Genomic DNA, 24,267 nt, shown 5'->3' with positions numbered 1-24,267 from the left:
TGTTGCAATCAAAGCTTGGCTAGAGCAGTTAGATCTCATGTAACTCAGAATTGCTTTTATGGAGCATTGTGTGCCCTGGCTTTCAGTTTAAATTGTTCCAACCTCTTAGAAAAGTAAAATTAATGTAGCTTGACATATCCAACATGCAGGGTGTTCAATTTTAGCGCCCAGTTTGTAATCAGAACTCTTGTTCATGTAGAGGTACATCAGGGCTGTCAAACTCACGGCCCACGAGCCAAATGTGTCACGCGCTGGCCACGCCCATGCCCGGTTTAGCGAAGGGGGGAAAAGTCATGATATGTCACGTGACAACGCCGTGACAATGTAAGTTTGACACCCCTGACCTACATTTACAGTTTACAACTTCAAAACTTGATTTGAAATATTCAGAAATGAGATAGAAAGAGAAAGCAGGCCATGAATTATTTTTTTAATCAAATGTCAGGTATAACTGGGGAGCTTCAGAAGGACTCTGAAAGCCACAGAAGTAATTGTCAAAGGACATATACAGCTCAGTGGCCACATTTTCCCTTTTCTGCATCTGTATGTTCAGTATTTATTTTCTGTTTTAACCAGTATGTGGTGATGAGACAATCTGTAAATAGGACATGAATGCCACAGAATCTGAAGAGCATGCATTATCTTAGTTTGCAGTCTCTTACTGTTCCTTTTTGTTTTAACCAAGCTAAATTATAGTGCAATTTGCAAATATAGTCACCACTCTATTCAATCATAACTCTAGATCAGGGGTCTCCAACCTTGGCCACTTTAAGACTTGTGGACTTCAACTCCCAGAATTCCTCAGCCAGCTTTGCAAAGCTGGCTGAGGAATTCTGGAAGTTGAAGTCCACAAGTCTTAAATTGGCCAAGGTTGGAGACCCCTGCTCTAGATAATTTTTAATACATAAAAATATCATTCCTAGTTTATATCCTTGAAAGTTCCTACTATTTGTATCTATTGTTGTAAAAACTCATCCTTTCTCTGAGCAAGAAGACTGCTGAAGCTACTTGAAAAGGTCTTGGGCTTCAGCCTCTTAAGACAGGGGTCCCCAACTCCTGGCCTGTGGAACAGCACTGGGTCGTAGCATGCCAGCAACAGGGCTGCACAAACAAGCAAAGCCCGATCTGCAGGTTGCAGGCAGCACTCGAAACCACATCCTCTCCAGTCTGCGGAAAAACCTCTCTCTATGGAACTGGTCCCTGCTGCCCAAAAGGCTGGAGGTTGCTGTCTTAAGTGATTGTTTAATTAATATGATCCAATAGATCAGTGTTTCTCAAGCTTGGTAACTTTTAAGATATGTGGGCTTCAATTCCCAGAATTTCCTCCAGTGTACTGGCTCAGAATTCTGGGGACTGGACTTCATATATCTTAAAGTCGCCAATTTTGAAAAACACTGCAATTGACAAAAGTTCAATTACACATTTCTCATTTTCCCATAGTCATTGGTTCTCTTAAGACTCTTCATATAGCAGATGGTAGCAGTGATAAAATAACTAAGAAGATCACCGCTGATAAACTGTGCAAGTGATAAATAACAATAAATCCTAACTGTTACAAAATGCATAATATTTCAATAACTCAATGAAGCGTTCTGATTTTCTTCCAGATAAAACTGTGAAACTATGGAAAGTCAGTGAACGAGATAAAAGACCAGAGGGCTATAATCTCAAAGATGAAGATGGACGCCTCCGAGACCCCTCCACAATTACCACACTACGGGTATAGCAAATAAGACTTTCCTACTTTCTTCCTGCTAAAAGAGAGAATTGTAACGTTTTACTTCTGGTTGTTTGGATCGGTGGTATCTGATTTGATTTAGCTTCAATGTTTTAGGTGCCAAGAATTTCTTCTATTTGGATGTAGCAATTGATGTGACTTGACACTGATGTCACTCCATCATTCTTGCCTGAGTCAGAGTTAAGGTGGTTTTAGTTATGCAATACTGTAACTGCATTAGTTGAGGCACTGAGTACTTTACCCTGGGAAAACTTCTGGTTTGAAAGGCAGCATTTTATATCCTTAAAAGAAGACATAAAAACACTCACACTCGATTTGTGATGTACTTATTTTAACTCCAACAAAAAGATCAGGCTTGGCTACACATAATAAAAGAATCTGTGTAAGTGGGAGCAGTTTCCAGCTTATTAAGATGAAAAGCGTGTCATTTATTGCTAGGGTGAACATTTTGTTTGCTATAGTTCTGAATACTCAAGAGATTTGACTGGACCGTTTTAGATGTCAGCAACTGACCCATAGATGTCCATGGAGGAGGGCAAGCAACTGCTGTCATTTGTGTCAAGACATCATCACACAAATGGCATCAGGACACATTTGACATCATTTTGATAGCTCTGAGGCTTCAAATAGAGGCCTTGTTGAAGAAAGGCAACTAAAGCCATTGAGCAGCATTTTATATCTTATTTTAAACCTAAAAGCATAGAACATGATTAGTAAATTTTAAAGGTAAAAGCATAGAATATTTCTTTGTTGATTCAAATTCCATTAGACTTATGTTTATCAGCGCGTGATGGTTCAGTGCTAAAAGACGCTGAGCTTGTCAACTGGAAAGCTGACAACCCGGGTTCAAGACCTGAGTCCAGGGGTGAAATCTAAAAATTTTCCCTACTGGTTCTGTGGGCGTAGCTTAATTGGTGGGCGTGGCTTGGTGGTCAGATGGCTTGGTGGGCGTGGCCAATAACAATAAATAATAAAAATAATAAAGTATAAAAAACAATAAGAGGTACCAAAAACCAACTTTCACACTTTACACACACACAACACAACTGACTCACACACAATGTAAAAGCAACTGCACTTCACACTTCACATAGCCACAAAAAGGTCAAAAACCAACTTTCACACTTTACACACACACAACTAACACACACACACACACACACACACAATATGCCACATACAGCTTTCTGAGATTTTGTGTGTTTGTGTAGTTAGAGTGAAACACTACAGAAACACACCAAATCTCAGAAAGCTGCACAAATATTTTATTTTATTTTATTTTATTGTGGACTTCAAATCCCAGAGTTCCTCAGCAAAGCCAGCCAGTTGATCACCGAGGAAATAGATTAGCAGAATAGATTGATTCTGTCTGGGCTGAAACTGAAACTAGAGCTTTCAGGCTGGAAAGAGAGCCATGCGTTCTTCAGTAATCAGGTAAGTGCCTTAAAATCTCTACTTTTACTTGTAGAAAACATGTTTTCTACAAGTAAGAGTACAAGTAAGGTTCTGCTGTTTTTTACTTTTAAAGGCCTGTTTCTGCTGAAGCAAAACCGGCTTTTAAAAGTAAAAAAAACAAACCTCTGCAGATGGTGCGGCTCAGCAGAGGCAGGGGGGCGGGGCCAGGGATTTTTGCTACCGGTCCTCCGAACCAGCAGCTGCCATCGCTACCAGATCGCGTGATCCCCTCCGATCCGGTAGCATTTCACCCCTGCCTGAGTCCCATGCACCAGGGTGAGCTCCCGTTCCTCTCCCCAGCTTTCAAACCTAGCAGTTTGAAAACAGGCAAATGCAAGTAGATAAATAGATACCACTTCGGTGGGAAAGTAACAGTCTTCCATGTGCCTTTGACGTATAGCCATGCTGACCACATGACTTCAGACAATGCTGGTGTCCTTGGCCAAGAAACAGAGATGAGCACTGCACCCTAGAGTCAGACACAACTGGGCAGGAAAACCTTTACCTTTAGCTTACGTTTATTACCCAGTAGCATACCATAAGACTTTCGGGTCCAATATCAAAGGAGCTGTTACATTGTTTTTCTTTTAAAAGAATTATGAAATATGTGTAATTAGACCTGGATGCTTACGTACTAGAGTTATGAAGCTTCAGCAGTAATTTCATCCTTAAGTTCAACAAGTGTTGAAGCTTTTTCATTTTTGAAGAGTTGAGAATATTTTCATGTTGAGAATATTGAGATATTTACTATTTTTTCTCTTTCCCTCCAAATGTAGAAAATTGTTGTCTTAGTATTATCATTAATCTATTCTATAGTAACATGGTTCTTCAATATTAATTCTGAACAGTTCTAAACACCGTTGCTGTAATTACTTTCACTCAAATTTACAACTTCTTGTTTTATTAGTACCAGACCAGCAGGGGCATTTAATAACCCCAGACAGCTAATTAATTCTAACTAAGAAACAAATGTCTTCCATATTGCATTGCCCCTTCTTGCACATTGTTCAAGACTGAGAAAAAGCTTTCACTTTTCTGTACACTATGTTTATTGTCATTGTGGTTGCATCATGGAGACGCCTGCAGTTTCACTGAGAGTGCCTTTTAAAATCATTTCCCAAAGCTCTTCTATTGGTTAAATTGGTTTATGTCAGTAGAGCGGCCCGCTCTTCTCTTAATATATTTTCCTTAAAAACACTGTCAAATAGATGTTACTTAGTGTTTCCTTCTTCTGTGTCTTAGGACATTAGACAAGGATTGAGTATTAAAAGATAGCTTGCATCTTTTGCTTTTTCAAGGTCCAAGCAGAATTTTTCCAAAGAATAAAAGTTCTAGTGGCACTACTGTAGAGAGACATTTCATAATGAAATACTCCATTCATGGTTTAAACCAGTGTTTCTCAATCTTGGCAACTTTAAGATGGGTGGACTTCAACTCCCAGAATTCCCAGCACTGTTAAAAAATTAGTAGCCAATACTCTTGCTTATCATTAATTCCTTATTGCATTTCTTATCCCCAGGGTAGTATAATCCATAATCAAAATACACATATACAAGAGTCTTACTTTTATATTACTGTATTATGTAGAAAGTCTCCATTCTAAGGAAGGATTAGGAGAAATGATTACACAGTCCAGAGACTGAAGCAAGCACGAGAAAGAAAGTTAAAATAATCCTCCTTGATTTTGTTTATAATATAAGAGGCAGCACAAAGGACACTCTGGCAGGATTTCAGAGCACTGTTTTTCTACCCTCCAACAATAAATTATTATTCCAGGAATCCTGGCAGTGCTCTATCTTTAAGATCTGAGAGACGACAAGTATATTGTCACCCTTGCTAGGTAGACTAGACCAGGAAATCAATTCCACAATTAGTTCTAAAATTACTTTTATTTATGTTGGTTATTATACAAGAATCAGGCAAGTCTGATGTACTATATACTCCCTCCCTTCTTGTAGTCCATTGAATCACAGGGATATAAGTAAGCACTTCCAAATATTATCTACTTTCTCAGGCCATAAAGAATGTTTGCTTAAATAATAGTTCTTGCATATTTCTTTCAAGGTCATATTCCTTAACTCTTTATACATTTGAAGTGTTGAACAATAAAAATAATAGTGAGATCAGAATGAAATGAAATGTGAAATATGAAAACTGTAATAATTACACTGAAGTCTGGATCCCAATTGCAGTCCCCCTAAAGCTACCAAGGGCATAACAGATGCCTTCCCTTGGTGCATGCTACGTTACATGTTCCCCATAATTGTATTATTAAAATAAAATTAAGCATGTTACTCTTTAAAATTAAATGAAGATCTGTTCAGTTAAATGAAAAGTGAGGCTGCTGTATTCAGAATGCCAACCTCTAACGTAAGATTTACAGTCATGAAGATTTTGGTTCCCATGTACACCCAGGACATATTTTTAAGTCCATTAAAATTATAGACTGCCACAACCCAGGGCTCAGCTGGGAAGTGTGTTTACCTGCCTAGGGAAAAAAATAGTGATAAAGAAGACCTTGGGAGAAAGGAAGGATGATGGGATGCAGCCTCACACGTTTGCCTTATGATAGATAGATGTTTTGCGACTTGCCAGATCCATCCTGGCAGCAGTTTTCTGTATTATGCCACAAAAGGTGCAATGAAGTCCAACTCTTTATTTAAAAAATGCAGTCCAAGGTGTTTGAAGGTCAAAAGAAGTAGGATGCAGCCACAAGTACAGAATTGGAAACTCACACCTTCTTTTAACGTGTATTGCACTTCTGTTCACACCAGAATCTTTGTGTTAAATTTTGGAATGAAAAACCAGAACACCATGTCTGACCGAGTTGAACTGCTTGATCTGGGCCGGAATAACATTTCACATGTCTGATAAATTTTATGCAGCTGACTAATACAATTACCCACTTGGTAGTTTAGACCTTTAGTAATCCAAGCAATGCTGATAAACATACTGTAATACAATCCCATCATAATCTAAGTGACATTTACTGTTTGCGATTTTGTCTCCCAATGCAAATTACTCCCCCCCCCACAAAAAAAAAAGTTGCTGTAATTTCTTTACATTTGTAACAGGAAATCTTCAGGGAATACATAACCCCTACATTAAAACACTTTCAAGAAGTAGTGTATTTTCTAAATGTCAAATTCGATTGTGCTTATTATGTAGCACAGATACTGGGATCATGTAAGACCTCTGGATGCCTTTAACTTTGCAGTTCCCCATTCTGAGACATACTAAAAGCAATAAAAAGTTAAGCTTGTTTTATTATTTCACTACTGTCTTTTTATCTGGAACCGATAGTATTATAGAGAAATCTTCCTCAGAGATCAACAACAAAATGCCTTGCTCTTTTGCAATAACCTCTTGCCTGTTTCTACCGATAATTCCCATCCATTTTCAAATCAGCGCTTTTCCCTAAAGACTCCTATGAAAATAAAGATTTCGGTATTTAGGATGAATAGGGAGAGTAAAATTAGGTTGAGGTTTATGAGTGGATTTTTGATATCAAAAGCCAACCCTATGCACCATAATGTCAGTAACTTAGAAACACCTCATATGTGACATATTTATTTGAATAACTTGATGAAAAGAGGTCCATATTTGCTTAGTTTACATGAAAAAGCAGAAGTGCATATTGCTGTACTTATTAAGGAATCATCATGTGAGTCAATTTTATGAACCTTAAAATAGGCAGTGAAAATGCGACTCCTTGTTCAGAAACAGTAAAACAATGATCTGGGAAATAAATCACTATAATAAAAATGTTTGTATTGTACTTTATATGAAATCTGGGTGTAATCAGTTTTGGAATATAAATTTATAATCCTGTTGTCTAAAAGGGAGGGAAAGGAAATAATAAAAAAAATTCTGCTGGGATAAGGGTTTTCTGTTCACAATAAGGGGTTTTAATTTAAATTTTCTTCTCACTGTTTAAAACTGGAAGAAAAGAATGTAAAGCTAGGTTGTCTAAGCAACAAATTGATTTTTAAGACTGTCATAAGAACCAGAAGCATTTTAGAAGCACATGTCCTAGATTCATTTCTGAGTATGTTGTCAGTAAGGGCGTTGATAGCAAAACATTTATATTTGTTGAAAATGGACCCACACTCCAGGCTGAAAACCCTTATTCTCTTTTAGTCAGGGTTCTTCTTATTTTTACTGGGCATAAATCCCATTGAGCTCACAGTGTATTTCTAACAGAAATATTCAAATAAATAGTTTTTAGCTGCAATAGAAGTTGCTGCGGTGAAAGCGGCTTGCTACTTTGTGCCCGGCAAGGCGCCTCTCAGCTGAGCCCCTTCAAGCAGCGGCGGCCTTTTCAGTTCCAGCTGGCCAGTGCGATACATGGAACCCCCAACCTTTGCCACAGTCTGGCATCTTTCTCTAGACATCCTTTTTATATGATGTTGTGACAAAATAAAATAAATAAATAAATAAATAAAATAAACACATTTTCTACATAGGAGTGTAGGCATTGCTGTAATTCCTTGTTAACCCAAAGGGGGAAGGATGGATGAGCACTGTAAAAAAAACCACATTTGCAAGAATTCTAAATAATTTTTAAACACATTTCCTTCTTTTGTTTTCTTCTTCTAACGAGTTTTGATAAATCTGAAAATTTGCCTATTGCTTTGCAACCTTTTAGTTGTAAGAATAGCAGCTGGGCCCCGCCAAATTATCCATTGGACCTTTTCCCACTATTCAATCTAAGTGCTTTCCACCCGTCTTTTAGCTGGCTGAAAGCTGCATCTGCATGAAATTGCTGATCCACACCCTGCTTCTATTGCCTCTCTTTCAAGCTGAAGCAGTCAGCTGACTTCCCTCTAAGGTAATCGGTGTGGAAAAACGAAACAGATTTTATAAATCCCAAGGCTGCCCTTGGAAGGAATCCGAAGAAGGGAGAAAATATTATCTTTCAGTCAGATGATGAGTTTAATCTGTTTCATTCATGAGCTGAGAATGAGTGAGAGGCAACATCACGAGGACACAGCAGAAAAACAATGCCTCCAGGGCACCTTTATCCCACAGGAAAAGGTCTTCTTTGGTTTGGCAAAGCACTGAGAGAAAGGTAACTTAGATCACTCTTCATAGGAAAAGTGGTTTGCACAATACGAGGCCAGTCAGTGTGGACAACTGTTTTTTCCCCCAAAAAAAACCAGAAGAAAAGAACCGCTTTTCTTGGGAGTACAGGTAGTCCTCGACTTACAACAGTTTAGTTAGTGACCACTCAAAGTTACAACATCGCTGAAAAAAGTGACTTATGACCATTTTTTTTAACTTACAACCTTTGCAGGATTTATATGCCATGTCGTCAAAATTCAGACACTTGGCAACTTCACTCACATTTGGCAACTTCACTCACGGAGAAGGGCGGTATAAAAATCGAATAAAATAAATAAAATAAAATAAATTATGACAGTTGCAGGGCCCTGGGATCATATGATCACCTTTTGCGATCTTCTGACAAGCAAGATCAATGGGTAAACCAGATTCACTTACCAATTGCAATGATTCATTTAACAAGTGTGGCAAGAAAGGTCATAAAATGGGGCAAAACTCACTTAACAAATGTCTCACTTAACAACATTTATGTTGTTAAATTTTGGGCTCAATTGTGATCGTAAGTTGAGGACTATCTGTAAGTGAAGTATTTGTTATCATATAAGATAGTTTTTTCTCTGCAATGAGTATTTTACCATCAGTGTCCAGGACATATCCCGACCCTGTGAAGATTGCAATCTATGTTGGATAGAGAAGAAACCACCATAACAGAAGAGGATGGAAAGAGAAACTGAGGGAGGGAAAAACAGAGAGACACTTTCTAGCAAGTTATTTGCCTCAGGGAGCCTGGCGGGCGGGAAAGGTCATAGTACAGTACCATGACTTGTACTGTAATGCCTTGCTTTTCTAAAAATAAATGTTAACTAGACGGGTTCTTCAGGGCAGGATTAGGCAATCCAATGGAGCAGCCGAGACGAGTGTCATAAGCATATTGAGACATCTGGCACCAAATTCCTAATGACCATCCCCTTCATTTATTTGAAATAGCATTAGGAACAGAATAGTGACGCATGGCTTCCCATTGCATAGCTATCAAAATCTTTGGGAAATTTTGATGCTGTTCCCACAAGTAGAAGTAGACTCCCTGGATTTCAGTCCAGTTTAGGAGAACATCCAGTGGTATAAAAAGCTTCTATAAACTAAGCTGGGTTAACAATCTTCTAAAGTTTTGGACTCCAATTCCCATCAGGTCCAACTACTATGGCCACCATTCCAAGTATACGAGGGCTGTTGTTCAAAATATCTGCAGGGCTTTTTAGGTTGTTTATGTTGCAATAAAGAGGTGATTCAAGACACTTTATGAAAGAAATAGATTGATGCATGCTTACTCATCCAAACATTGTGCTTTCCTGCTCTTGACTTTTATTGATATTTCGAAATGCAATTTTCATTATTCCTTTGTAGAGCAACTACTGCATAAAGCCTTTTCTATTATGGGAGTTTGATTTAATATAACCAGAGTCTTGGAACAACCCAATGACTATGGTTTCATCTATTCTGCAGGATGTTGCAAGAAATAATTAGCACAAACAACATCTAGGATTTAAATCTCTTTAAAAGGGAAATGTTTTTACTTTGATCTTGCATGCTACAAAACAAGCTTCGACTGAAGCACTGATGGGAGTATTTTCCTCACACTTTTAATAATCTTTAAAAGTGTTAGTTAGACGAGAAGATTTTCAAATATCTCCCTGGAGTGCTTTGCACAGCAAGATACTTTCGCTTTCCTTTGATGAACCCAAAAGGGGGGAGACTTATGGAGCAAAACAGCTTCTGCATCTAGTAGCGGAAAATTTGATTTTCGAAAGCAATGAAAAGGTAGCAGTCTGCATTTCTTATGCTTTTTGAACAATATTCCAATGGGAAAACATAGCTTCTCAAAATAGCAGTTGAGTGTATATGTGTGTATATAAAATAGCTGACCCCTGTAAAATGTTAGTTGTTTTGAAGCTTATACCTTTGGGAGCCTGACTTAGACAATTTAAAACACTTCTGTATAAATGTTAAGTCTATACAGAATTGGAACCTCCGTATATATTTACTAGGCCTCAAAAATTTAGAGTTCAAGTAACATCTGATGGTGATGTCATCACAGGGAAGCCCCCCCCCCCTTTCTCCAATAGTGGTGCGTCTTCCCTGATGAATGAAGTGATCAACCAAGTCTTTCATGTTGAAAGCAGTATGTGAAGTATCCTGGTCTCCTGTTGTTTCAAAGCTTTGAATCAAGAACAAATCCTCCTATCTTTCTCAACAGTTAATTGGCAGTTGCTTCAAGGAAGATGTAACATGTGCATGGCTAGTGTCCCACCTGGCACCTGGCTGCCACATATGGTACCATCTGCAGTTTTAAGCCCCAGGAGAGCTCCGTATGGTGTGGATTATAGTAGTTCAAATGTGAGATAAACAGTGCGCAAAGATCAAAAGACAGTGCACTATCCTTGTCCTGCAAAGCCCATAGATGATATCCAATAACCACTCTTAACCACAGAACTTGCAGCCCTATGAAGAATCAAAGAGAGAATGCCCAACCAATATACAAGCGAGCATGACTCCATTTAGTCCAGAATGCTCCTCTGCTCCCCTGTCTAGGAAATGCACATGTGCAACATCTCTGTCAAGATTCAGTCATCGGAGTCTTCGGAGAAGGGTGGGATATAAATGTCAATCAATCAATCAATCAATCAATCAATCAATCAATCTCATCCATACAGTGGCACAGAACTGTAGAAGCTCTCCAGACATGGAGCATCCAAGTCAAGTGTCATCACGATATTGAGACATTTGGCACCAAATTCCTAATGACCATCTCCCTCATTTGATTTGAAATAGCATTAGAAACAGAATAGTGACTCATGGCATCCCATCGCACAGCTATCAAAACCTTTTGATGGTGTTTCTAAAAGTAGAAGTAGAATCATTATAACTCCCCAAATTTCAGTCCTGTCTAGGAGAACATCCAGTGGTGAAAAAAAATAAAACTTCTATTAAGTAAGTAGGATTAACAGTCCATTTCCTACAGGAAGTTATCTGAGAATGCAATCATGGTAGACTTTATCCCGAAGCCAACTTTGAACTAGACTGAATGGAGCGAGATGATCTCTCTCCTCTGTAGTTGCACATACACCCTCATTCCAGCCTCTTATCCAAAGTCCCAAAGATGTTTTTTTCAGGAGGCAACTGGACTTTCTTGTTTTTTTTTGTTTGAAAATATTTTGCTTCCCATCCAAGAAGCTTCTTCAGCTCTGACAGGATAGTGGGGAATGGAAGGATTTATATTTCTTGCAGACAGCTGGTAATTTGCATCCTTTTAGAGGGTCCTTGAAGCAAAATGTCTTCAAAAGAAAAAGGAAGTCCAGTTGCCTCCTGAAAAAAGCACCTTTGGTGCAACCATGACCTGAATGACTGAGAATCTCTATAGACTCCTGTCCAAAGGTGGTCAATTGGCATAACCCTCCATTTCTTCTGTCTTCCATCTTATTTAACTAAATATGTCATGCATTGAGTCAGGAGCTGTTAGAAGGAAAACAAGCATAACACAGTAACACTGTGTTAGTAACACAGTTGGTCGTTATCAGTCTGGAGTTTTGAACCTGACACAGAGCTCCCTAAGTTCTGGTTTTCGTTGCTTCTCATGGATTTTGCCCAAGGAGACATGTTCTAATGTGAAGGTCTGATATTTTAATGTTTTATATTTATGTATGTCAAAAAAATAAAGAGCTGCTACTGAATATTGCACGCAATGCCCTCTTGCTGTCAGCCCTGAGCATTGTGAGCACTGTTAATCACATGAATGCTCAATAAGAAAATTCCACTGAAATATGTAGCTCAGACAAAAACTGGAGAGACAGGATATTAGTTGTACTTGTGCCATGCATTCTCATCAGAGCTTCAAGGCAAAATTTTTGGACAAATGGTCTTTTAATAAAAAGCTTGACTCTTAACAAAAGCAAAGTAGGAGAGTAGTATTATATGGCATTAACCAGAGGGGAATAACTTAATTCTAGGAGATGCTCAGAACCTAGTGGATGATTTGAGGATTAGCAAACAAAGTAGAAACATGATGAGAATGAAAAAAAATTAAAAGGTATTTGTAAATGGAAGATTGCCAAGGAGGTTCAAAACACTTATATTTGACATCAAAAAGATACTGAAGAAATTGGAACATTTTTACTTTGTTAAATAGTTTAAAAAGTAATGGCAACATAATATATGAATGTTGTTTACATTTTTCAGAATTATACAAATAGTATAATGGATGACTGGAAGATGACCAGTATAATCAGTCAACCATTATACAATGGTACCTTGGTACTCATAGTTAATTGGTTCTAAGGTGCAAGAGTACCAAAAACGATGAGTACCAAACAATATTTTTCCATAAGGAATAATGTAGAGTCACAAGGTAGATGACACCAACAAGTTCTAGCTTGCGCATTGAGTACCAAACGATGAATACAGGGACAAAATTTTCACATCAAAATGCATTGAGTACCAAATTTGATGAGTATTAAAGCAGTTAAGTATCATGGTACCACTGTAATCAACATCATATCAGTCATATATCAATTCATGAAATTATAGGCATTGTCTTTATTCCTCTTTTGTGTAAGTTAGTTTTTATTGACTGAGGCACAATAAACTTTTAAGATTCCTTGAGAGTATTCTAAGAATATAGAAAAAGATTAGACTTCTTGAACTAAATTAAAATTCTTCTCACAAGTCCTTCATCAAAAACTTCAAAGCAGCAGCTAAAGAAGCAGAAGTTAGGAATAAATAGACTATTTTCACAAAAGGGAAATTCAAACAATGATTCTCCTACAATCAATATTAGAATTATATTTTTATTCATTGGCTCATAATCTGGGTGACAAATGAGCAGTGAAGTTGCCATATTGGTTTGTGATTTAGATAAAAGAGACTGTGAAAAGCTCCAGAAATAACTCTAAACTGAGGCAGTGCACATTAAAACATAAAATGTGATTCAGTGCAAACCAATAAAATGAGACACACACTGAACCAATTCAACAAAAACAGCAATCCTGACTTTATATGGATGAAATGGGTGAAAGATATTATTAGATTGGGATGAGTAAGTCAATAAAAGTTTTAACACAGAGGGTGGTTGCTGTGAAAAAGGCATAATCCATGGTTTTCTAACATAATTGAAATACCTAGAGTTGCTCTTGATTGAGAAGGGGATAAATAAAATAAAATATTCCTTAAGATGCAAAACTGTCAAAATAGCACTTTAAACCTTAGCCAGCTACATAGCCTGAAATGTCCATATTTTGTTTAGAGCAGTTGCTCCAGTTCCTTGATCACATTCTGGGCTGACTTCTACTTTGATTTTTTTTTTTGAATGACCCATTTATCGAGATATGTCTACCAGTGACTACTGATCATGTAGTTTTTTCTATGTTTTCTCCAACTGCAGAGGCCGAATGTATCTCAACCCAGTTGTTAGGGATAAGTGGAGGAGGAAAACGTCATGTTTATGTCTTGCTTGTGGATTTTTTTTTCATAGGCATTTGGTTGGCTTAACATATTATTGGTCCAGAAAGACTTTTCTGATGACTGGGTGAGAGACAGAGAGGAACAAATAAACACCAGAACATCAAATTAAGAATAAAAACAATCGGCTAGGATGTCATTCATTGAGACTACTATGCAAAAAATGTCTGGAGTCTGTTCTTAAGAAGTTATTTTAAAAATGCTTCAGTTATCTAGGCAATGGATGACCAGGTATCTGGCATTTAGATTCCTTGCTGCAAGGATTTAAACCTTCTCCACTTGAAATTCTGTTTTCTTTCAGCCCTGCCTAATGAGGCACCCAGTAAATTTGCAGTCAGCCTTTCAGGTGTAATGAAAGAAATGTCATCTAGTTCAGGGGTCTCCAACCTTGGTCCCTTTAAGACTTGCGGATTTCAACTCCCAGAGTCCCTCAGCCAGCAAAGCTGGCTGAGGAACTCTGGGAGTTGAAGTTCATAAGTCTTAAAGGGACCAAGGTTGGAGACCCTTGATCTAGTTAGTTATATAGGCTAGCCTACCAGTTTTGAATCACTGTCTGGCTCTTGTAGATTAGTGCTCTTATTAGAGCATTGTAACATCAAAGGGTCAGGATACTGAGATAAAGGTGAGTGTCCACTTTTTGGACAACTTGAAAGGACTTGAAAGCAGGGAGGTGGCTTTTAAAGAGAAAGAGAGAGAAGTCTCCTGTTAGTTTGCCTGGGTCTTGCAGAAACTTTAGACGCAACACCCATGTCAGGAAAGTTGGCAACATGTAAATCATCATCTCAATTGTCTTTGCAGTATCAGGTAGTAAAAAGGAAAGTGGGGGCCTAGAGAGTCTTGAGGTTGACCAATAGTATGTAACCTTATTAAAAAGTCTTCAGTTTTCTTTTCAAGCAGAATTTGTCCATTATTGAAGCAAGAGGGAATAGAGTTTGCTGCCTGGTGGAAGACGGAGATGGATGTCCACAGATTGGGTTTCTAAGCCAGTCATTTTTGTGACATTGACTAACAATTAGTGTTGGATATGGCTGACTGCACACCGGGTGCTAAGCCACTACTGTAGCAACAAAAGACAGCCCATCTAGAATTTTTCTAAAAATGCTCAGTTCTATAATCTAAAAAATTGATCTTTTTAATAGGCTCTGTAAAAGCAGGGGGCTGACACTAAATATGTTCCTCAAAGGAAACTACGTAGAGATATCTTCCTGCAAATAAGCAGTTCCCAGAAATCTTGTATCCCCGGGACCAGCTGCAAGCTCCAGGGGATTCTAGTAGCAGTGCCTCCTAAAATTTATTTTTCTTATCTGGCTTTGACATATTTGATAACAAATGCCATGAGCCTTGCAGGAAACTGGAGGTTGTTTGTATTTATTATATCAGAATTATTTTGTTAAATTAATACAGCGAGCAGGAATTGTATGGGAAATCTTCAAAACTATAGCAAGCTAATGCTTAGCTCTTTGGGTTTCAAAGAGTTTGAAGTAAGACTGAACGCATGAATTCCCAAACAACCCAAATAGCAATCTTCATGGGGAATATTTCAGAGGCCTGAATTTCCTTTCTACGTTACCATTAATTTTGGATAGTTTTAGAAAAGTAGCATCAAGTTATATATCATATGTTGATGGTGCTCTAATCTAATGCTCTAGAAAAAAAACCCATAAAATTCTTTCTTATCTTTCTTTGCATAAGAAAAAAAACTTTAAAAGGCAGTACATGTCTTTCATGTTTTTAACGCTGGCAGGAAATTTCCACTTTCAATAGTTCAGCTTTCATTGTGGTTGCATCAGAGAGGAGGATGGTTTCAAAGTCCTTCCCTTTCTTTGTAAGGTATGTCAAACTTTTCAGCTTTCAATTTCCAAACATTAAAAGGTAAAGGTTCCCCTCGCACATATGTACTAGTCGTTCCCGACTCATCTCCGTTTCAAAGCCGAAGAGCCAGCGCTGTCCGGAAACGTCTCCGTGGTCATGTGGCCGCCATGACTAAATGCCAAAGGCGCACGGAACGCTGTTACCTTCCCACCAAAAGGTGGTCCCTATTTTTCTACTTGCATTTTTTACATGCTTTCGAATTGCTGGTTGGCAGAAGCTGGGACAAGTAACCGGAGCTCACCCCGTTATGCAGCACTAGGGATTCGAACCACTGAACTGCCGACCTTTCAATCGACAAGCTCAGCGTTTTAGCCACTGAGCCACCACATTCCAAACATTAGGGGTGCTCAAAAGTTGTGACATGCCTTGGGGATTGTAAAGATATTTTGGTTATTTTGATATAACTTAGAGGTGCTTGGTAAGTGACTACATAAATATAACTTTTTAACATTTTGTTTATTTCATTTGTGCATCTTTGTGTCAAGATGCAGTTCCCTAACAAAAAGGATCGGACTATTGATGCTGTGCAAAAAAAAAAAAAAACCAAAACAGACATGCCCTTATTTTTTTTCACTGTCATTACTTTTTCTCTCATTGCCTTTTAAAAATATCCCAGAAGAGGAATCCTCTGGGACTCACATAAGAAATGGAAAGTAGGCTAAAGTAACACTGTGGAAATGCAATACCAAATAATCTAGATAACACTATGCGATGAGTAAACAAGTGATATATTTGCACCAGACGAGCTTGTTCTGGATAAGTACAAGGTATTTCTTGGACAACGTCTGTGGAGATTCTCAGTCATCCAGGTCATGGTTGTCCCAAAGGTGTTTTTTCAAGACATTTCGCTTCTCATCCAGGAAGCTTCTTCAGAGAATGCTGAAGAAGCTTCTTGAATGAGAAGCGAAATGTCTTCAAAGAAAAACCAGAAAATCGAGTTGCCTCTTGAAAAAGCACCTTTGGGACTTCCTGGGCAATGGGAGGAATGACTTGCAAAAATCCTTTGCTTGCCTTTGTCTTTAAGGAGAAATACCTTTCCTTGTGGACTGCAGCTGTGCATGTGTAGACCCAGAAGTAAGTTACAATACATTCATGGCAGAGTTCCGTTTTCATTCATTTTCTGTGATCATTTGTTGCCTTGAACTGTTTAGGGTTGTTTTCCTGCTGAGGGCCAAGGTAGGGAAGACTGGATTAGGCACTAAAGGAGTTCTTCATTCTAACCACCAGCTGACTTTGCAGACCAGCCCAATTTATAGAGTTTGCAATTTTAGAAGGACTCGGACTCACTGAAGCACAGATTTTTAGGATGTTGAACATGAAGTTGCAGAGCCGTTGTGAACAACATGCATCCTTTTTGACGAGTGGAGGAGGAGGAAAATAATTGCTTTTAAACTGCTTCAGACAACTTGTTTGTTTAGCTATGGAGTCTGTATGCAGACAGGCAGCGATTTCCAAGATGTCAGTTGACAGCATCCATTTCTAGAATCCTCCTCCTTTACACCAATGTTTGTGTCCCCACTAAAACACCCACTAGGAATCCTAGGTAGCATTGCTTGTTTGCTTTTTCACTAGACTAGATTGATCTTGCCCATTGTGGCAGCCATTTTGCAAAGACATTTGGTACCTAAGCAAAATTGGGGGTATCATAACCCCATTCCACATTGCCTAACCCTGAGAGAGCATTATTTGTAAATCAAGCCCAGGTGAAGATCTTTCCTTTTCACAATACACAGTATTTTAAAATTAGGCAGTGTCTTGCACTCTATTTCAGGTTTTATTAATGTATAGATATGAGGTTTGTTTGATCATTTTAGCCGGATCATTAAGGAAAAGCTAGGTAAAATATTATTAAAAGCAACAATAGTGGCAGCAGTAACTCCACCTGTGAAAAATTTTAAATTAGTTATTAGCAATGCAGTTTACTGGCAGGGAGATCTATGTGGCAGATACATGATGCAGTGAGAACTTTCCCCCCATGGCCAGAAGAGAATGGGAGCCATTTATAAAGTTTTGTTTTATTTTTCTTTTAGTGAAGAAGAAGAAAGATGAGTCCCCTGATAGATTTGCTTATCTGCACATGCAGCTATTTAAAAAGAAATAAGGAGGAGGGAGGCTCAAATCCCGTGCTGGCAATCTGTCATTTCAGAATTTGCTATTCCCCACTCGCTTTGCAGAAGAAAACAGCAAGACCAAAAGCTGCTTATCATGTTTGGCTGATTCCTGGGTTGTGCTAAGTCATAATATGGTCTGTTAGATTATGCTTTAGTGCGATGTATGCAACTGGTGGCTTCTAAATCTAACTGTAATATGTTAGGTAAAGGTAAAGGTTCCCATGCACATATATGCTAGTTGTTCTTGACTCTAGGGGGCGGTGCTCATCTCCATTTCAAAGTCGAAGAGCCAGCGCTGTCCGAAAACATCTCCGTGGTCATGTGGCCGGCATGACTAAATGCCAAAGCCACATGGAACGCTGTTACCTTCCCACCAAAGGTGGTCCCTATTTTTCTACTTGCATTTTTTACGTGCTTTCGAACTGCTAGGTTAGCAGAAGCTGGGACAAGTAACGGGAGCTCACCCCGTTACACGGCAGCACTAGGGATTCGAACCGCTGAACTGCCCACCTTTCAATTGACAAGCTCAGCGTCTTAGCCACTGAGCCATCGTGTAATAAGTTAGTTGTAGCTTATTACGAAACAAACCACCATACTTGAATGTTTGGGTGAACAAAATCAGATTATTTGTATGAACTGGGGTGTGCAGAGTACTCTTAAAATATGTCTTTACAGAAGCAAATCCAGCAGGTTCAATGGTCTTGACTCTCAGATAAGCATACATGTTAAAAGTTTTCCATTGTGTTCTGGTGATCAAGCAGCAATTTTTGATCTATGCTAGAGGTGAACAACCTGTAACCCCAGAACTGCATGCTGCCCACAAATACTTCATTGCAGGGATGTCCAATCTTGGCAACTTTAAGGCTTGTGGATTTCAACTCTCCAAAATTTCCTAGCCACCATGGAATTCCAGGAGCTGAAGGTCTTAAAGATTCCAGGGTTGGACAACCCTGGCTTAATTTGATCCTTGCAGCTTCTTGACAAAGACTATGGAAAATTGATAGCTTGGTTTTCACCCCTTTGAGAAAGGGATAGAGTATTGTATGATAGTGTAATAATCATATTGTGTATCCTAATGTAAAATAGGCATAATATAATTAAAACTATCCCTTTATAACTCTTATCCCAAACTCAGCCCTGCACACCAATGTGATGATGTTATTCATCCTTATAAATGTCAACTCCTTCCCCACATGTTATATTTAGCCCTCAGCCCAGGGGTGAAATCCAAGAGGTTCTGACAGGTTCTGGAGAACTGGTAGTGGAAATTTTGAGTACTGGCAAATACCACCTCTGGCTGGCCCCAGAGTGGGGTGGGAATGGGGATTTTGCAATATACTTCCCCTGGAGTGCGTGGGAATGGAGATTTTGCAGTATCCTTCCCGTGCCACAGCCACCAAGCCACAGCCACCAAGCCACGCCCACAGAACCAGTAGTAAAAAAAAATGGATTTCACCACTGCCTTAGCCCGAAAAGGTGCTCATTTTCTATCTATGCCATAGCTTTGTAAAAGACTACAGGCTATAACAGTTAATTCAGGTACGATTTCTATGAGCTACGTTTTAGATTAAATCTGGTTTTAGCTGATTTTTTTTCCCCAGGTTGTCCTAGAAACTGCCAGCATCTTTCAGATGATTCCAGCATTTGCATTTATACTCCGAGGTATAAATGTATAAAAGACAAACTGCAAGCATGAAAAAAGCTGTTTCTGATGCAGAGCATGTTAAAAATTTTATGCTGCAGGAATCACTGCTTTGACTTTTGTGCCAGATGTGGGTTTATTCTGCAGCATGAAAGTATATATACTCTTATTCCTCCCAAAGTTCTCAATAACATTATCATTTGTGATAGATAGGGCAATTTAAAACACATGGCTTTTATAAAAGGAATAAAATGCTATAAAACTCATGTGGCAGAACAAATTAATTTTGAGTTATCAGATCTTCACCAAAGCATTGTAACAAAAGTAATTGGTTTTTTGGTTTTTTTAAAAAAATGTTTTCTCCATTTGCAGTAAGCATTTAAGAGAGTTCCAAAAATGCTTAGTGGATACTATTTGCATGCTGAACTGATCTCATCAAGAAATTCAGTGCATCCAAGGCAGGATCTTTTGACTTTTCTGGACCATGAATGATCAACTCTTGCTAATTTCTGATTGGAGTTATTTTATTATATCAAAGCGCTCTGTGTTACTAAACTATTCTGTTATGTTTAATGTAAAAGAAGGTCATTATGTTCCTAATACTACTAAACATTTTTTCATCCAAAGATATCAGATTTTTTTTAGGAATGCCCTTGGGGGGGAAATGCTATTAAGAGTCATTAGCAAACACCAAATAACAACCTGGGAATATTTCAGGAACTAGTTAGTCTCTAGTTTCAAAGAACTGGCCTGTGATTCCCAGGATTTACTAAATAACCTTGAGCAAAAGAAAACAGAAATTAGAGGTTATTTAAGCACTGTAAGTGTTAATTTTGATTTTGCAGCGTCCATTGGTAGCACTCAATTTCAATTGAATACACAAGAAGTTTGGTAAATAAATCATCAATATTAGATTATTATTAATAATTAATAGTTATTAATGATTACATTATTTAGTATTATCACCAATTTTATAAACTAGATGGTAGAGAAACCCGTATAAAACTTATACTAATTTATAAGAATGTAATAATTTAAGTTGTAAGAGTCCTCTTTCATTGTTGCAAGAGAGCTCTCTTGCAACAATGAAAATTGATAACGCAGCATGTAAAGATATTCCTGGAGGATAAAACATTGAGAAGTGATAACTACAAGGAGAAGATGGATAGATGGACAATTCATCTATAAAGTGTTCACTCTGAGGCAGATGGCCCACCACAAATAGAACAAGAGTGATAGACCAAAAGCTCCATCAGTGATCTCTTTGAATAGAATAGAATAGAATAGAATAGAATAGAATAGAATAGAATAGAATAGAATAGAATAGAATAGAATAACAGAATTGGAAGGGACCTTGGAGGTCTTCCAGTCCAACCCCCTGCTTAAGCAGGAAACCCTACACCCACTTCAGACAAATGGTTATCCAACATCTTCTTAAAAACTTCCAGTGTTGAAACGACACTTCTTCTGGAGGCAAGTTGTCCCACTGATTAATTGTTTTAACTGTCAGGAAATTTTTCCTTAGTTCTAAGTTGCTTCTCTCCTTGATCAGTTTCCACCCATTGCTTCTTGTTCTACCCTCAGGTGCTTTGGAGAATAGCCTGACTCCCTCTTCTTTGTGGCAACCCCTAAGATATTGGAATACTGCTATCATGTCTACCCTAGTCCTTCTTTTCATTAAACTAGACATACCCAGCTCCAGCAACCGTTCTTCATATGTTTTAGCCTCCAGTCCCCTAATCACCTTTGTTGCTCTTCTCTGCACTCTTTCTAGAGTCTCTACATCTTTTTTACATCATGGCAACCAAAACTGAATGCAATATTCCAAGTGTGGCCTTACCAAGGCATTATAAAGTAGTATTAACACTTAATGTGATCTTGATTCTATCCCTCTGTTTATGCAGCCTAGAAAAGAAATATTTTCAAATTCTGAAGGAAAAGGTAATTTAGAGAACTGATTAGAACTAAAAACTGAATGGGAACTTTTAACAGAATAATGCCAGTTACTGACATTTAGACTTGGAAGAGTAGTAAGCCTGAAACTTCCTTCATTTACTGCACTTCTAACAAATGATCTTTATAGGCTGCTGAAAGCATAGGAAGAAATAGCTGTTTCATGGAGAATATTTTTGAGTGCACATCCATAACAGGGCCTGCTGTATTTTGCCTCACTGTGCTGGGTGAACCCAGATGCTATGGTTCATAAATGATGGTTTGGGTTTAGCATTACACATTAATCAAACCTTGTGGGCATTGGTTTACGGCTCCAAGTTGCGTTTATAAATCAATATTTATGTGATGTGTGAAACCAACCTTTTTTTTTTCACTGAGAAGTTTTAAAGGTATGGGAAGCTGACCTTTTGGGAACTACAGTAGCATCCCAATCTTTCATTTGCATGCAGGCTGTTTTGCCCTGTGATTTGTGCTCATTTTATATGTGCTGTGGCTCTGTTTTTATCGGTTATGCAGACTTGAGAATAACATTGACAAGCTTCTGAGGAGGAAAAATGACATATGGAATCAGTCTTTTCAGGTGTACAATTTTCACTGACGGTATTCCTTGTCAATTTTTCCTTTTACAAAATTAAGAACTAAAACTGTGAAATTCTTCTTTCTGAAAAATAAGAAGAGTGAAAGAGGGGTTTTTTTATTGCCTCTTTGCATTTTTATATTCTCTTGCCCTGGTCACAAATGGAATCTTTTCTCCTCATTATTCAACCATTTCATATTTGTAAAATCAGCATTGAGCCTTGAAAGACAGAACTGGCCTCCTGGAATTTTTTTCCTATTCCTCTGATTTGCCACAGCAATTACCTTGTCAGTATCTGCGTCTAGGCTTATTGTAAAAACAATATGCCCAACAGAGTTATCAAGAGGAATCTGATTGCTGTGACTTTGCATTTGATAACACAATTTTGCTTTGCATAATTCTCCCTGATTAGTGATACAAGAGGAAACTATCAATCTGAGAGATGACTTTTTGTCCGCTAGCTCTTTTTAGAAAGGAGAAATATATCAGTGAGATCACTTGAAAGGATAGCTATATTTTAGTAGTGAATTGCTAAGAAGCCCATAAATCTACAGAAGCTGTTGACACAGTGGAGAGAAAGCCTCTGGTAACTACATAATACTGTTGTTTAAAACAAAAGAAAAGCTGCAGTAAATAAATTAAATTCAGAGGAGTAATATTGGATATACCTCAGTCCAGCTTTTAGATCATTCTACAAAACCTTTTTGTGTTTCTTTTCAATCTACGCTTAACCCATCGGTCTCAGATTTGGTGGTCCGATCAATTATTTCCCCCCCCCCTCCAAAAAAAGCTTGCGGATAAAATCTCAGACTGATAGTTTCCTCTTGTGTCACTAAACAGAGAGAATTATGCAAAGCAAAATTGTGTTATCAAATGCAAAGTCAGATGTTTATGAAGTTCAACTGAGGGGACTCAATGCTGCACTCCCAATGTTTTAAGGCGTGAGGGGGGGGACTTGAACGAATTGTGAACGATGGCCTAATTTCAGAAGCAAAAGCAGTCTGTCCCTTCAGTCATGGTTTGTAAAAGCAGGGTGAGGCAGAAGAAATGCGCTATTTGGTACTGGTAAATACAAGAACTTAGTTATACGCCTGACTCACTAGGCGGAGAAGAAAAAAAATAAGCGGAAGTGGTCGTCCTGCTTCTCAATCCAGTATATCAGGCATTCCATCAAGTATCATACATGAACCATTGCATACATCCCTAGCCCACGTGCATTCCATATGTATTTTTTCTTCGGTCTCTTCTCTTTTATCTTTCTAGTAAATAATTACAAACCCCTCCTAGAGTTAATGGAAGACACATTCACACTGTTAATGCCGTGGTAGTAAATTGAAAATTGTTTATCAGAATCTATACCCATCCATAACCCCAAATTACATTACTTCAAACTTCATGCCATCTGGCTTCATATGAATGACACATTCTTTCGATTGCAGCCTAGATGCAGAACAGGATCACTTATACCAGTTTTGCAAATAATCATCATATTTGGTATATCCACTTACAAGAACTATTTGCTAAGGCTCGTAGTTCCCTTTCTTTTTCTTTTGAAAAAGGATATACATGATACCCACACATAGTCTAACCCAGGTGTCTCCAACTTGTGGTGTCATGTTGTCCTTATGTGACGTATTGCGACTTTTCCCCCCCCTTGGCTAAAATGGGGGTGGGGATGGCCAGCGTGTGACGCATCTGGCCTGCAGGGCGCAATTTGACATTCCTGGTCTAACCTTGGTCCAGTCACACTTGGCCAATAAAGAATTCTATTCTATTCTATTCTATTCTACTCTACTCTACTCTACATTACTCTACTCTACTCTATTCCTGGTCTAACCTATTGGGAATGAAAGGGCAAATTTATGCAAGAGATGTGTTAGGATTCCAACTTCTTCTCTTTGGGCCACATCTCAGCTTTCTCTGTTAGGCTGTGTAGTGATGCCAGATGATGGGGATATACAACTCATGGGGTGATACAAGATGTAGGGCAGGGGGCTATAATATGGCAAATGTCATTTTCCTGTTTACTATTTTATAGCCCCCTGCCCTCTTGCATCGCCCCATGTATTCTTGTGTAGCTTCTTCATTCTCCCCATGTGTTGTTGTTGTTGTTGTTATTGTTATTGGTTAAATGTCTTGCATAGCTTCATATGCTTTGGAGATGCAGCATATCAGCATGCTAGACACAAGCTCTGTAGGGAAATGGTAATGGAAAAGCTCAACAGGGCTCCTGCTTCTGAGTCTGTCAAGAACCACTTAGGCACATTCATTAAAGCAAACAGCCTACTGCTTCTGCTCGCCTTCACATGCTCAACAATGGTGGCTGCTGTCTGAAAAAGACCTA

The 24,267-nt window shown here is 38.4% G+C and overlaps 1 protein-coding gene across 2 annotated transcripts in view; it reads left to right on the top strand.

The window, feature by feature from the left end:
• Positions 1 to 24,267, top strand: part of PPP2R2B (protein phosphatase 2 regulatory subunit Bbeta) — a 313,160-nt gene that overhangs the window by 233,723 nt on the left and 55,170 nt on the right. For both annotated transcript variants that reach the window (XM_058170956.1, XM_058170957.1), the window contains one exon: positions 1,608 to 1,720. In XM_058170956.1, coding sequence (XP_058026939.1) covers positions 1,608 to 1,720 — 113 coding nt within the window. The remainder of the gene's footprint in view (positions 1 to 1,607; positions 1,721 to 24,267) is intronic.

The sequence above is a fragment of the Ahaetulla prasina genome, chromosome 2, assembly GCF_028640845.1.
Source record: "Ahaetulla prasina isolate Xishuangbanna chromosome 2, ASM2864084v1, whole genome shotgun sequence".
NCBI lineage: Eukaryota > Metazoa > Chordata > Lepidosauria > Squamata > Colubridae > Ahaetulla > Ahaetulla prasina.
This window is presented reverse-complemented; position numbering and strand designations above follow the sequence as displayed.